Below are 16,344 nucleotides of genomic sequence, written 5' to 3'. Positions count from 1 at the left end.
CCTGCCATCTGGGATGGGCTCTAGACTAGAGCATCCAATTTCACGATGCGACCTCCCCGATTAAAAAACTGTGCACCGGATACAATTTGGGATAAACTCCGGATGCATCATTTTTAGAATCTTTGCATCGGTAAAATCCGATTTGCTCATGTAGAACATAAGTTTTACTTTATTAAGTTCGTATTATTTATTTAGCTTGGGGATATTAATGTTTTCATGCGTCATTATGCTTGTAGACCACAGGAGGGCGTGTGTTTTATTGTGAACCCGCTGGTGTCTGTAAGCTGTTGCCCGCAAAAGTAAAGCCCTCTTTACCTGTGTTTCGGAAGTTAAAATGTGGCCTCTGGCTCACACCACTTCAAAGATTTGAATGAAGTGTAATATGTTTTGTTGTTTTCAAAATTATATATATATTATACCACCAAGTCGCGGTGCCCGCTATAGTAAAGTGAATCAGCAGCGAGTTCTCATGGTGCAGATATATCTATAACAAAGATAGTGACTGGTTAAACGTTATTTGTTATAATTTTGTTTTATGTGCCTGTTTTATGGATCCAACGTTGAAAAGTTTAATTTGTGACTAACGTAAACTGTTGCTCGCAAAAACAAGTCCTCTTTTGTGTGTGCGAAGGTCAACTCGTTCTCGCTTATGATAAAGGAAGATTTTTTTTTATTGCAGTCCAAAGTTTTTTTTGTTTTTTTTTTGCCTTGCTAATTTTTCTTTGAGTAGAAACGTTATTTTAGGATTTAGGCCTACAAGCAAGTTTTTAGTTTTATTTTGCTGTTTACATCATATTCACCTCTAAACTGTATTCACCCCCCCCCCCCCATCATATTACACTCCCCAATGGGTCAAAACACCTCAAGTCAGATTGTCACCTCAGTTGCTGTTGCTGTGCCACACCTGGCCCAGCACCTCCCTCAGCACGCCACATCACATGACAGACATACCAAAATAATGCAGAGTGCCTCGACAGGAGGGTGCCGGGCCTGACCTGCACATCCCTCGCCACACCTCGTGACATCACCAACATACCAAAACACAATGCTGAGTGCCGCTAAGGGAGCTGACTGGCCTGCCCTACTCAGTCTGCTACAGTTACAGTTATGGGAAGCTGTACACGTCGCACCGTGGCTCTTTGCAGCTAGTGTAGTGAGATTCCTCTCTGGCATGGAAGCAATCAGAACCACTGGGAGCTCAAGCCCTCCTCGGTTGCCGATGTCGTCTTGGGCGGCAGGTAGAGGAGACTTAAGGGCGAACCGCTTGAGCTGGGCTGTCCTGTGGTGGTCAGGGGAACCGTGATCACTCTCACGGCCAGGCTGTTGCACCCAAGGTTGATAATGGCCCCTTGGATGGCAAGGAAGTCCATACCCATGATGCAGTCATCCTGAAAAGGGGGCAAGTCAAAACTCGTGGTACAACAGTACTGCCCCCAGCTGGACCTGGTGACGTCGATGATCCTGCATCGGGAAGATCTCCCCCGTCACGGAGCACAGGTGAGTGGTGGCGGGCTCCCAGCCCAGCGGTGTGGGTTTCTCTGTGGCTGGCAAAACTCTGCCCTTGATGGAGACTGTGGAGCCACTGTCAGTCAAGGCGTGACAGCAAACTCCAGGGATGGTGCAGGGCCAGGAATGGGTTCCACCTGTCGCCGACTTGCCCGACGGGGTAGGTGGTCCCAGTGTGGGTCTGAGGAGAGTAGCAGAAATGGGGCGGTGTCTCCCTCACTGCCCCCCGCTCACTTTCTGACATCCCCAGGGTGGATTCTGCGCAGAAGTATGCCCGGTGGCCCCTCTTTCTGCAGCACCAACAGATGAGCTTGTAGTTGTGTGGCCCATGGTCCTGGGTGGACCTTGCTGGGCCACTATCGCCCTTCGGAGCCAACGAGTGCAACTCCTGACCTGCCGCACCAGGATCACTTCTACCCTCTCTGCTTCCATTAGACACACATGTTACTGCAGGCGGTCTAGGAATAGAGGGAAATGGAAGGCCTGTGTGACGGATCTGCTTTTCACTCTTAGACACCAGAACAACACCAAAGGCTGCTTTCCATTATTTTATTGAATCCTGTAGAAGACAATTAAACATATATATTGTCTTCGGACTGCAATGCACATCTGACCCCCTCATCAATACCCGGCAGCATTGTGAGGGGAAGCGGGGAAAAAGGCGAACTACGGAAACACAGGAGGTACAAAAAGGGGCGATGTGCAGGTTTGTAATTGCCACAGACAATGAATAAAAATGACTGCAAAATGTGTTTTCAAAATGATAAAATTCACAAATATTAAATAAAACCTTTAAATAAAAATCACAATACAATCTGAAAATATTATAATTTTAACAAAGTGCAATTCTAACTCTGTTACATTCACCTCCACTGAATTTTATCAAATTTGAGCTACCTCCACATAGGACATATCAGACACAACTCCAACAAGTACATGCACAATGAAAGGGTCACTACAACAAATCCAACATCTACGGTATCCCATAAGGATGAAGTGGTATGAGAGCAGCGCTATCTCCCAATCCAGCTACTAGAAACAGGGTGCCTTGTACACCCCACAAGACCCAAATACTAAGTGTAGAATAAGCTCATGAAAAAGATCAAAACATGTTATACAATCACATAAAGCAGTCACGCAACCCCTTCCAAAAAAAAAACTTACACCCATGAAAGCTGGGCAACAGTCCTGAAATTCACTCAACAAGAGAATGCAAAACAGCTTTGCAAACGGATTTAACACTGAAATTATCCCGAACAACATCCTGTCTGGACATGGATTGTATCAGTCGATTAACAGGTTTGACTAGTCGACCAAACCTAGATCTGACCGGCGTTTGTGCATTCGAAAAATTACTGCACTGAAGTGGGGACTGGTCAGCAGTGAATAAAGTGTAAGGCGCATTGTGTGTCTGTGTTGTATTCTCAGATGCGACTACTGATTGTCTTATGTCAACAGCAATGTCAGTCGTGGGTACAGAGTCACAGGTCACAGACTGTCCCGGCATGATGGTGCTAGGTGAGGAAAAAGCTTCTTGCAGTCCGGAGGTTTCACTCGCCACATCTGAAACATCCACTTGTGACAAATTCGGTGTAGAAAACTGTGTAATCCAGTCCGCGGTCCTCCTTTCAGAATCCACAGGCTCTGCATCAGGCAAGAGGCCCACCTCATCACCCGAGCACGCAGGCGAACCACCTAGACTGCCAACATCAAAGTTCTCACCAGAGCTACAGCCATTCTCACTCTCTCTCTCAACCAGAGTCTCAGATTCGCTGCCTACATCAGCAATGACCGAAGGGGAAGGTTCAGCGGTAGACATGTTCGGAAGCAAGTCAGACATATCAATTTCATTATCCACAGGAAGGAAGCTAACAAGCAGAAGTAAGTTCCTATGAACCACCTTCTCCCGGCCAGTGACCGTGTCACAGATTCTGTACGTATGTGTTTTAGCATTCATGTCCATAACTGTGTAAATGGTCGATTCCCACTTATCGGCGAGTTTCTTTTTACCTCTCTCTGTTTTGTTGGCTAAAAGCACTCTATCCCCAACTTCGATATTAGATCCCTTTACTTTCCTGTTGTACAGATGAGCATGTCTTCTCTGTTCCTTCACAGCATGTTCCTGAGCGATTAACAATGCTTCTTTCAGATCATTGGTGAGAGAAGCTACATACTTGTCATAACTTGTCACAGTAGAATTATGCAGGACAGTACGAAACAAAACATCAACAGGTAGGCGGGGGACACGGCCAAACATGAGGTAAAAGGGCGGGTAGCCCGTTGTTTCGTGAGCTGTGCAATTGTACATGAATGTCAATGTTTGTAAACGTCGTGGCCAGTCAGCCTTAGCTGCAGGAGACAGTGCGCGGATCATACAGCCTAAGGTTCTATTGAACCTTTCTACACTACCGTTTCCCATTGGATGATAGGGGGTAGTGCGTGATTTTTTTACACCCGAGATCATGAGGAGCTCACTTATCAATCTGCTCTCAAAATTAGTCCCTTGATCACTGTGGATCCTTTCCGGGAATCCAAATACACAGAAATATTTGTCCCAAAGAACTTTCGCCACCTGCTTGGCTGTCTGGTCTTTACAAGGAAACGCCTGCGCCAATCTCGTAAAATGGTCTGTTATTACTAGGACATCTATGGACTTGTTACAGGAGTTTTCAGCCGACCAAAAATCAATACAGACGAGCTCCAGTGGTCTAGTTGTTGTTATACTCTCCAGAGGAGCCCTCCCTTCAGGGTCAGCTGTCTTACTGACAATGCATCGCTGACAGTGACGAACATAGTCTCTCACGTCTCTGTCGATGTTCGTCCAGAAGAACCTCTCCCTTACTAAACTAAGAGTCCTGGACTGGGCCTGATGACCGGCCTCATCGTGAACTCCTTTCAGGACCTCAACTCTGAGAGAGTCAGGAACAACATATCGGGACCGTTTCGCTCCAGTCTTAGGGTCCTTAGAAACTCTGTACAGGACACCATTGCTCACGGTAAGTTTGTCCCAGTGTTTCAGGTACCTTGTGACAGAGACAGATTCTCTAGCTCTTGCCCTCCTAGAAGGCCTCCATCGCCTCTCAACATAATACAGGACACGAGAGAGAGTGCTATCATCCAACTGCTTGTCACGAAGGACTTTTTCGGTGTATGCAGGTAAGGTGTTAATTCCAGGTGGTATCAACTGAGGAAGGAACCGCAATGTTTGCACTGCACGGGACCTAGGACCAGCTTCCCAAACCATATGCGATTGTAATACCGCAGACACGTCGTCCCTTCCAATGGACTGAGCCCATACATGAGGTGAGTCACATTGCGACTGAACAATATTACTCACTGACACGGGCTTCACGTGACCACTTGATGACTTGAAGGCATTTCTAACCGAATTACATGACACATCTTTAACATCACTCAGAAGATTTACATAGGGTTCAGTAAGAAGTCTTTGTCCAACGCTCTCCTTGACAAAAGGCACACGGCTCAAAGCGTCAGCTACAATGTTCTGCCGTCCTGGGACATACTTAATGTCGAAGTCGTAACTTGCCAACTTGGCTACCCAGCGTTGCTCACAACAGTCCAGCTTTGGCTTTGTAAGAATATGAGTCAACGGGTTGTTATCAGTCCAAACTGTGAATTTGTGACCTTTGAGCCAGTGACTGAACTTGTCACAAATCGACCATTTCAATGCCAGAAACTCCAAGCGGTGAGCTGGGTAGTTCCTCTGGGCTTGAGTCAGGGACTTGCTAGCAAATGCAATCGGTCTGGCTCGCGTGTCCCCATCCTGTATTTGGGACAAGACAGCACCTATGCCTTCCAAGGATGCATCTGTCGACAACATAAAGGGACGGGTGAAGTCAGGATGAGCCAGAATCATGGAGTTGACTAGCGAAGCCTTTAGGTGGTCAAAGGCCTGTTCCTGTTGTGGCGTCCAGTCAGCTGCACACAGCTTTCTACCCATTGTCCTGTCCCTCTGCCCTGTCCTTTTTCTCCTCTCACCCTTCAACAGGTCAAAGAGTGGCTTGGCTATGGTGGAGTATCCAGGCACAAAGTGCTGATAATAGTTTATCATCCCTAAAAAGGACCTTATCCTTTTCTGGGATGGGGTCACACCATCAGGATCCATGAGATCAGCACTAGACATAGCCTTAATGCTCTCGACTTTACTGTGGTCTGTTGAAACACCATTTTCACCAACTATGTGGCCAAGAAACCTCACAGATCTCCTGAGGAAGAAACATTTTTTTGGAGCCAACTTTAGATTATGGCTACGCAGTCTCTCAAATACCATCTTCAGGCGTAACAAAGCACTCTCCTCATCCGGAGCAAACACCAACAGGTCGTCCAAATAGCACAGCAAACTCAGATAGTTCTGGTCTCCAAAAATGCTCATCATCATTCGCATGAAGCTCCCTGGACTATTACATAGGCCCTGAGGGAGACGATTGTACTCATAAAGCCCCATGGGCGTTGTAAAAGCCGAGTACTTCTTGTCTTCCTCATGAAGGGGCATATTGTAGAACCCAGACGTTAAATCCATGGTGCTGAATAGACTGTTACCTCCTAACGCAGCTAGGCAGTCTGCCTGATGAGGAAGAGGGTGAGCATCCTTCAGAGTCCTTTTATTTAGCCATCGAAAATCCGTACATATACGAAGATCCCCAGTCTTCTTCCACACGAGAACGAGTGGTGAGGCATATTCGCTGGTTGATTTCCTGATGATTTCTCTGTCCTCCATCTCACTCAGCGCCTGGCGCAGCTTCTGATAGTGCCCAGGGGGCACTCTCCTATAAGGAAGCCTGAATGGCCTTTCATCTGCAAGATGAATGCGGTGCACAAAACCCTTAGCCTCTCCACAGTCGAGGTGATGGCGTGAAAATATATCTTCATACTGCAAAATAAGGTCAGTCATCTTCCTCTTATACACCTCAGACACCTCGCATGACTCAACGTCAATGTTACTGAGACCAGCTGACCTAAGCTTTCCTTCGGTGGACTTCACGCCAGCAAGAGGCTGAGGCGTTAGTGATTGTGAAAAGCTAGCCCAAGGGCCCTCTGGAAACTCAGCCATGTCCATATCCTCAATCGCCATACAGGAGAAAACATCTGCCAACTTTGCATTGCGTTTTACCAGCACAGGCCTGTCAGAACCATTGATGATTTTTAGTGGGACCCACCTGTCTCCCCACAATGGAGTCACGACTCTAGACACCAGAACACCTCTGGGAGCTGAGCGAGATGACGTTGGCTCCGTCATTACAGTACTGCCTGGTGAAATAACAGTATTTCTAGGTAGTCTTCCCCAAATAAGATATTCACAGCCAGACTGAAGGCAGACAGCAGAGTTGCACCTGACAGTACCAACCTTCTGAGGGGCTTCGTCACCCTTCCATGACTCGAGACCTGAGAGCATAGACAAGAACTGCACCATCTCATGATCCTTTTTTGGGCAAGGACTCGACACTGTTTTCCAGTAAGACTCACATAGCTTAGACTGACGCAAGATATGTTTTATAACATTGGTCCCCAATATTAGTTCATCCCGCTGGCCCTGGACAACGAGCGTGGGAACTACAATCTTACAACCATACACCTCCATCTCCACATCAAAGGCACACTTTGGTTTAACGTAAAGTCCACCACATCCAACGAGAACCACATTCACATCCACTTTGCGTAGGTCATTTATCACTCCAGCCTCTTTCATTTTCATCTCGGCCTCCTCACTCATACTGCAAGCCATAGAGCCAGTGTCCAACATGCCACCAATTTTCATTGTCCCACCCAGTAACACAGGTGTGTAGAAAAGGCTCTCACTACTGCTGACTCTGTGAATATTCTGATAAACAACAATTTCAGAATCATGGAATGAGTCTCTTGCAGATATGTAAACTGATTCGGCATCAGAAGTGTCATCTGCACGGGAGTGGTTGCTGAGACCTGTACTGCCCCCCTCCAAATACAGGTCAGCTAGTTTCCCCCAGACTGGGACGGAGAGGAGCCATTGACTGGGCAATTCAGTCTGGTGTGACCAGATCCAAAACAGGTAAAACACAATCTATCAGACATGCAGTGCGACATGGTATTGTGGCTCGAGTCATTACAGACCCTACAAACCGTCTGATTGGGGCGTCTGTCACGAGGGGCGCGACGAAATCTGCCACCCCTGGATACATGGTGGGTGTTACGCTGCTGCATTTTATCCATCATATCCTGAAAGATATCAACCATACGGGTTAGAAGTCTCTCATCTGATTGTGACTGGAGATTTTGTGCCACGGCTGGCGCAGAAGAGTGGCTCAGATTGTGAATGGATTCGCCCTGAGCAGGGACACAGGCAGGAAGAGGGCAAATGGAAGGGCACACTGAGTGTTGGGCTTGGAGAGAGAGATTCGGAGTGTGACTTTGGGAAGGTATCGCCACATTCACTAGAGAAACACTAGGCTGTTCAGGGGTCACTGTAACGACATGGTTTTTAAGCTGTGCAGCCTCAATAACTCTGCCACTAGCTCTTAACTCTCTCTGATAATCATCAATCCTCAGTTGGACATCTCGTGAGGTCCATTCATGAATTGGTTTACACTTCAGGGTGCAAGAGAGCTCATGATCAGGGCAATGTTTGACGAACATGAGTGCAACTTCATTATTTATGTTCTCCGTTCTCTTCCCCTGTCTGTGTAGGCCCTCAAGAGCTAAGTCAGCTGCCTTATTCAGTCTTATCCAGTAATCAACTGGATTCTCCTTGTGTTTAGGCAGTGTAGCATAAAAGTCAGCGAGGGGGAGACACGAAGAAGCTCCACTGAAATAATGGAGGAGAACATCATAGATTTTGTCAGGTGTTTGTTTAAGGTCAATCGCTGGATCACTACGCACGGCAATCCTGACCACATCTCTAGCTTTACCCATTAAATGGCTCATAACTTCCTCTGACTGGTCATTCACAGGAATCATCTGTTTTCTGAGGTGAGTTTTGGTCAAGTCAATCCAGTCCCTAACTGAATGTTTATCAGTGATATCACCTTTAAATGTTGGGAATTCTCTGTCTGATTTAACATGGACTGTCACATGAGGTGAGTCATATCTGGTAGGGTCACTGTGAGTAGTTTGGGTAGTGGGAGTAGACTGACGGCCACCGTCTACGTTCACTACACCAGCTGACATTAGCTCTTTAACAATGGACTCACCAATTTGAGCCCCTAACTGTCCAACCATGTCTGTGAGATGGTGAATAACGTCAACATCAGAGGCCGGTGTGGAGGCGCGAAGATGGTCCCCCTTAAACCCACTAACAGGCGTACAACCCGCACTATGACCCAAACCTGCGTCCGTGTAATCATCATCTATAGGCTTAGGACGTTCCGCATCCCTACTATCAGCAACGCAATCCAACCAAAATCCTCTACCTCTAGGTGACTGATGAGTTGAATAGGTATCCATTGCTTTTTTTTTTTTTTTTTTTTTACTACAAATGGTTTTTGTATGGAACTGTACTTGCGTTGTGTATGTTAATTCTAAGACCTTATCAAAACAAAACAATGAACCACTTTGAAAAACAAAGTAATATTACCAACTGAAATCAAAAGCATCCAACTAAACCTCACAAAATTCACAACAATATAGGCCTATACCAAACAATTTTTTTTTTTCTGACCCCACTTTGATCTCGAAGTGCAGACTAGAACAGCAGCACAGGATCCCCGGCGACCGGCATCAAGCTGGTCTGAAGATCCAAAGGGTCACGGCACCAGTGTGACGGATCTGCTTTTCACTCTTAGACACCAGAACAACACCAAAGGCTGCTTTCCATTATTTTATTGAATCCTGTAGAAGACAATTAAACATATATATTGTCTTCGGACTGCAATGCACATCTGACCCCCTCATCAATACCCGGCAGCATTGTGAGGGGAAGCGGGGAAAAAGGCGAACTACGGAAACACAGGAGGTACAAAAAGGGGCGATGTGCAGGTTTGTAATTGCCACAGACAATGAATAAAAATGACTGCAAAATGTGTTTTCAAAATGATAAAATTCACAAATATTAAATAAAACCTTTAAATAAAAATCACAATACAATCTGAAAATATTATAATTTTAACAAAGTGCAATTCTAACTCTGTTACACCTGCAAGGCCAGATATTCTTGGATGGGCACCAGGTAGTTGGGGTAAGCCTGCTGGGCCAGGGCACTGATGTCAGCGGCCAACACCCCTGGTAACTCTCCTTTGTGGCGGCACGTCACGCAGGACAGGTGTCCGGCATTTGCCCCCCATCTGCTGCTCCCGAACGGTTGCTTCAAAGCCGCAAGCTGAAGTGGGCTTCTGAAGAAACGCCCAGGAGCAATGTCACCCTCAAGCACAAGACCTGTCTGCTCATCCCAGGAGCTGCTTCTTGCCATGAGCTCGAGGAGCTCCCACTGCTGCTCCCCGCTGTGTTTTGGGAGCCAGGTATTTGCTACCAGTGTGTTAGCGAGAGGGGCTGCTTTCAGCAGAATATGTACAACGCTAGCCGTCCGCTGCTGTGGTCTCAGCTCGCTCGCCATGCTCTTCAGATAGCTTAATGCAGGGGTGGCCAATCTCACAGTCCTCACGCCTGGGTTTGAACAGCTGACCTACAGGTTATCCCAAAAACGTGCATACACACCGGCCCTTTGCGGATAAGATTCCCACTCCTGACACCAGTGTGACGCCCAGACCACACACTTCCAGAGCAGCGAGAAAGAAGCGAGGCAGCATCTTCAAAACACCAGGCGCTTTATTATGAGCTCTTAAAAGGACAAACACACATGTCAGCGATTACACTGCAGTATACACAAATACAGCTAAGGGCTTACGTAACAATTGGGTAAATGCACATCTATTTACAATAACAAATGCACACAGGGGCTGTTTACACGAATCGCAAACACGCTGGAAAATGCAAATAGAGAGTTGCTTTCTCAGTAGCGGAGGCCAACGCTACAATACTTCATTTAAAACATCATGTGTTAAACTGACCCATATGCATGGATTTCTTTTGTAATACTACGTAAATTATAGCTCAATTTATTGATCTATTATTTATAAGACATAGTCACACATATCGGTAGCTGTGACAGCTTAGTCTCACTTTCCTGGTATATGGTAAATCACCTGTGCATGCAGATGTACATGCACTAAAAGGTGTAAGGTTTGTTTTTGGCCAAATCCTACTGAAACATACAGCGAGAAGAGCTCTACTTAAAGTGAAACGACGAGCACTAAGAGTCGTACAAATGCATGCAGATGTTTTACATGTTACGTAAAGTAATCATCTTTATTGAAAGAGAATTATTTGAGTCACTCACTACATATGGCGAGAGGAGAAAAGACAGGAGGCAGTTAATTCCGCGAAGGAGCGGAAAAAATATCCGGCTACCGCCAAGACATACGCAGCCTACACGAAGCTCTGGCAGGAAGGAAAACACAACCAAATACAAATGCACATCTGCCCTTAGAATTATGACCGACTAAGAACCCGCTACGATAAGTCGTTTATCTTGACAAAGACCCAAATTCATTATAACCCTCTTTGCATATTATACGCTTGTGCATTCAGTCACACATTACTTCCTTTGTGTCTTTTATATCCTGCTTCTGTTCGTTCGACTTTGGAACTCGAATAACAGTATGTTTTAATCTGAGCTTTCTTTTTTCCATTGCATGCCTGGGTTTCAGTGAACTCACGACTCTTCGGCTGGTTTTCGTATTAGAATAATATTAAACTAAAAACTGAGAAATTGTGAGAGTCAGGGCTGAAGGGGGAACTGTGAGTTATTTAAATAAAGAAAACCAGTTCTTCTTGTAAAGAGATTTTTTAGTCAGAGCTGTTTTGCAACATAACCCGGTGTATTGCGTTGTGAGGGAGCGGGTTGTGGGCTGGGGAAGCGGATGAGGTCTATGGTCGCCAGCACTTTGACCACAAAAAGATACGAGAGCCGAAGAACAAGTCAAAAGCAATGTCTGGAAAGATGTTTACTGACACCTCGTGGAACTTATGAGAATTACACCACATCTTCGGAATCTATTTTCTGTGGCTTTCTGCCCTTACCTCAACATATTAAAGGAAAAAATGGGTGATTTCGAGATTCCACTTAACTGCATGACTCTCTGATACAGGAGAAAACTGGAGCACTTGGATGAAACTTGCATAGCGCAAGTAGAGAAAGTAATTTCCAGATAGATAAGATGCTGAATTCAACTCCCCCCCCGCCCCCAGTCCCAGAAATGTGTGGTGCCAGCAGAACCTACTCTGATGCAACGTACTAGTTCAGAATGACAACTGATCAACAAAATAAACAGGGAAGGTGAGGAAAAGCAGTCTTCTACCTGCTTAACCTGGACATGTAATTTATGTCTTCAAAATGCAATCAGTGTGGTTTAGTCCTAAATGGATTTTTAGGTACTGAACCTTTGCTGCCATCAAAGATCTGACAGCTGTCCTTCTTATCAGAAATCTCTTTTCTGTAGAATTTAGAAATTAGAAAAATGTGGTCTAATAAACTATGCAGAAACGTCTCTCCCTGCATGTACTACCTCCTAGCTAGATAATTAATGCTTTTCTTTTTGGCCATTTCTCTAGGGTGTTTTCAGTTGGGACAGACTGCAGCTGCAGGAGTACTTGCTATATAAGATAAGTGCATGTATTAGTTTTTGTCATGTAACCACACAATGATTCTCTGTCTGATTTTTTTCAACGCCATATATTTTAGCATTTTTTGGTATAAGCAATTGTCATTGCGAATATCTTGTCAGAACCTTCCAAAGGAAGATGTAGTAAAGGTGCAAGTGATTATATGACCTGCACAACCACCTGACACTAACCCCACTGAGTTGATTTGGTGTGAGATGGATAGATGGTGAAGGTTGCACAGCCAATCAGTGAGCAGTGTTGGACTGAAATATCAGAAAAATAGTTTTGAGTCTTGTGTATGTGCAGAGGTGAAGATTTCAGGTCCAGACAGTACATAAAGAATTTTGAACATAAAGAGTCACTGTCACAGTCACTCAACTGGTTGGTTGAAACAAATTCTTGGTTTGTATTTCTACTCTCTGGACCTGAAATCTCCACCTCTGTGTATGTGGCACGAGTAGTGCTCCAACCATACCCAGCTTCCCCCGATGTATGTTCAAGATCTCTTCAAATGGAGCTGGAGTCTTTCATACACAGCTCCTGTTTCATAGATACCTCCTCATGGGATGCAGGCACTATGCAGGCACTATGGCTTAGGGACTCCCAGACAGTCCAGATTTTTACTCCTTCCCTGCTCCCTGCCAGACAATCCACATTTTTTGCTACTGGGAGCTGGGAGGGAGCAAAAATTTGGACAGTCTGGGGATCACTGAGAACCTGTTTGAAAAACACTCATCTAGAGTAAAACAACCATTTACTGTAACTCTCTCCTGTAATAAAAGATGCTGAGTGGAGGATGGATTCTGCCTGAAAAGCTAAGCCAGCCACCCTGCTGCATGTAGGTATCCCTTCAACGTGTCACGGGAGATGGAATTTGGACGGTGGATGAGATTTCGCATGACAGCTGTCTGCCTCATTTTGGTGTTGACTATCTCATTCACGACTCCTTTTGTCTGTTATGTTCACTGAGATTATTTTCTAGAGCACTTGATTAATTGTACATCCATAATTACCTGTAACCAAATATTTAAGCTCATCGTTTTTCTGTTTCCCAAGTAGCTCCTGCTTATGACCATCCACCCAATGGGTAACAGCTCTTTAAGAGCATCTTAGATGAATTCACCCTTCAGTCATACTGTTTTTAGGCAGTCAGTCTACTTTTACAATTTTTAGTTCCCATTTTCTCAATATTGGAACCTGTTTGGTGATTTCAGGTCTAAAAAATATCAAAATGCAATTAGTATCCTGCCTTGGGTCTTCCATGATGAAATGAGCCTCATGACAGCAGAAACCCTCTCCACTCAAGACGTGAAACTCAAAACTCATTTATTCATTTTTTCCCATCTAATCTCACAGGGACCCACCTGCCCACAGGAGACAGAAAAGATCCAACCCATGAATTGGGAAAGAAAAGAAAAACAAGAAACGTACATGCAAGATTTGTAGAATCCATTTAATCCTACAAATCTGAGCAACAAAAACTAAAATTAAACAAGGGCAAAGATTTGAACGACAATGATTTGGCTGTCTCTCTTGGGACAGCAAATATTTTTTAAAATCCGATTTTAAGAATGACTGATAATCATGGATCCATGTTTTAACAATGACTGATTGTATTTCATAACTGCAGCTCTAACCATTCATCAGTCCATGTGTTCTCAATTCATTTTGACAGTACGATCCACTGTAGACAGCGACTTAATCTTACGTCATCTAATTTCAACATGATTTACTTCTTTGTGTCTAAACACATGAAGTGTTGACCTTGTCAGTAACAGGCAGGACACTTACATTTCAATCTCTGCTCTTGTTTTCCTCTTAACCAAAGAATTACCAGAGTACACCAGAAGCTTATATATTTTTTACATAATTAGTACATATATATATTATACATGTATATAATAGGCATTAAGGGTTAACATGATAGTGCCTTAAAACCAAGTAAGTTTACAGATTTTCCATGTATTGCATGTGATCACTCATGTATGAGTGCAGAATTGAGGGTCAGACCACCTGTCAGTAACTCGCATGTTGCTGCAAAACCAGCACTGTTCTTGGCACAGAGACCGTGCCTGCAGCCAGGTAGGCAGAAGGCCAAGATCAACAACAGGCTGTGATGCTATCTTTGCTGGGAACGAGTCTTGGAATTGCATCACAAGATGAATACAAGCCTGACCTCTAGTGGTGTGGGATTTCCAGCTGTTTCCAACACCGAGCTGTTCCGGTCATTCTCTGGGCAGCGGGGTCAGGGAATTCCGGTTTTACTCACCAAGCGACACCCAGCAGCCCCACCTGTGAGGCAGGAAAGGCCTGTGGCATACGGTCACATGCCCCTCAAGCGCTGTGTTCCAAGACCTGCACCAGGATCGACATGCGAGCGCACACGCGCACACACGCATACAGAGGCTCACACACACACATAGGCACATAGAATCTGAGATACAGACGCATGCTCACACAGGCAAACATACAAACACAAAGAAACACGCATACCGCAGGGGGTTAACAAGGGAAGTGGAAATTGCAGTTCTAAGGCAACAAGCGTGGCGTCATGCTGCTTCCAGGGGACTGGAAGTGACCCCATAACATCACTGCTGGGTCAGCTTTGGCAAGACATAAGTATAAATGCAATCCTATAGTCGCCAGGCAGCAACAATATTACCATGGCGACAAGCTTCTACGTTTGGCATGAAAACGAAACCTAGGGCAAACATCCGGTGTGTTATTTAAAAAGCGTCTTCAAACGGAAGGTGATTTACAGTGACACAGTTTCAGTGTGTACAGTTGTGAGTGGGTAACAAGACTGGTCCCCTTTGTGTCTTAGGCTGGTTAAAGAAGAAAATTATCACAAAGTATGTAGATAGAAAATGAATAAAGTTCAGTCTTGGTTAAATGATCCAGGCGTGGAATTTCACTAATGACAGATTCATTAAGTACCTGTGATGAAACTCACAATATTTATAAGGCTTTTCTGGGCAACATCACAAAAGCAAAAAAATTACGGCACCAACTGGACAGGAGGAACGGCTGTATTACGGGGCTATTTAATAAATTAACTTTCCACACCTATATGATGTTTTCGTAGGAAATTTGGAAATATGCTCAAGTATTGGGCTGCAATAGTTCAGGATCCCCCAGGACAAGCTGTAACCAAGACTAAAATGCTACGTAAAGCCCAACAGAGCTTGAATACAATATACTGGAAACGTACCCGATGGGGAACCAGCTCCTGAGCTTCCAGACCCCCCCACAGTACTAAAGAACAAGCAAATTGGGAACCAACAGGAAGTACCAATACCTGATAGCATCGTACTGAGTGCATATAGGGGAAGGATTTCCGAAAACATCAGACACCTAGATTTTTAGCCGCCTATTCTTAAAATGTTTTAATAAGATAAGGTGGTGTGTGTACATACTTTCAACATCTAATTGTATGCTCATTATATATAATATTAGTGAAACCGGAATTACCGGAACTGCACTACACACGTTCTGTACAGAGCAATGTTATTACAGAAACAGTATCATACAGTACACAAAAGTTTCTACTTAGCATAACTGTCATAAACACGGGCAGTCTGAGCTTCTTTTGGCAAAAGTTGACTTTTCATTCCCGATCGCCTTACAAAGTTTTTAAATCGCTTTATAGTGCTTTAAAATTTGCCACAGGACACTGGTTATTTTTAAAGTCAGTTTAGTGACTATCTGTGATCACATGACTCATTGGAAACTGTGAGTGTTTCCTTTATGCATTTACATGCAAAGAGAGCAATAACGAAAATAAAGACTGCATTTAGCGCAGGATAGTAACAAGCCATTGACAGCTTTGGATTAAATATTACATATAAGGACATTAATGTGATACTGTCCAACATTCTCTGCCCATAAATCTACAGCTGGGAAGACTATGTTTGGGATTTAAAATTTTGTTAGAGAAGAGTAGTATTTTAATAAGATCAAAAGTAAACATCAACACTACATCAAAAAGTAAAAAAAAAAATATAAAATCCAACAGATCTATTTCTTCTCTGTTCAATGGCTTCTGTTTAGTAGACTTGGCTGTTGCGGATCCCACAGCAGAGAACCATACTGAAGATCATCGCAAATATCTGAAGAGCAGAAGAAGAGAGAGTCAGACCAAAGGACATTTCAGCTTGCTGTTGCTTCACAAACTACGAGATGTTTACA

General features: G+C 44.5%; 2 protein-coding genes and 1 long non-coding RNA gene across 4 annotated transcripts in view; 1 reads left to right on the top strand and 2 right to left on the bottom strand.

Moving 5' to 3' along the window:
* Nucleotides 1–833: 833 nt before the first annotated feature.
* On the top strand, nt 834–16,163 carry LOC140593459 (uncharacterized). Its single transcript, XR_011993860.1, has 2 exons — nt 834–1,497; nt 12,106–16,163. It is a non-coding gene; the product is annotated as an uncharacterized lncRNA (long non-coding RNA).
* LOC140593458 (retrovirus-related Pol polyprotein from transposon 412) lies at nt 2,367–6,951 on the bottom strand. 2 transcript variants are annotated; one of them, XM_072718286.1, is made up of 3 exons: nt 6,872–6,951; nt 6,684–6,774; nt 2,367–6,321 (listed from the first exon to the last, which is right to left on the bottom strand). In XM_072718286.1, the coding sequence occupies exon 3, from the start codon at nt 6,242–6,244 to the stop codon at nt 2,702–2,704; it is 3,543 nt and encodes a 1,180-aa protein (XP_072574387.1). In that variant the 5' UTR covers nt 6,245–6,321; nt 6,684–6,774; nt 6,872–6,951; the 3' UTR covers nt 2,367–2,701. The 2 variants fall into 2 exon arrangements, with proteins under 2 accessions (XP_072574387.1, XP_072574386.1); XM_072718285.1 differs by having other exon boundaries at nt 2,367–6,774.
* cd81a (CD81 molecule a) overlaps nt 13,466–16,344 on the bottom strand; it is a 27,173-nt gene continuing 24,294 nt past the window's right edge. Inside the window, exon 8 of the mRNA XM_023793875.2 lies at nt 13,466–16,265. Within this exon, the coding sequence (XP_023649643.1) occupies nt 16,203–16,265 (63 nt within the window). The 3' untranslated portion in view covers nt 13,466–16,202. The remainder of the gene's footprint in view (nt 16,266–16,344) is intronic.

Source organism: Paramormyrops kingsleyae, chromosome 11 (assembly GCF_048594095.1).
Source record: "Paramormyrops kingsleyae isolate MSU_618 chromosome 11, PKINGS_0.4, whole genome shotgun sequence".
Lineage (NCBI taxonomy): Eukaryota > Metazoa > Chordata > Actinopteri > Osteoglossiformes > Mormyridae > Paramormyrops > Paramormyrops kingsleyae.
Note: the sequence above shows the minus strand (reverse complement) of the source record. Positions and strands in the feature narration are given on the sequence as shown.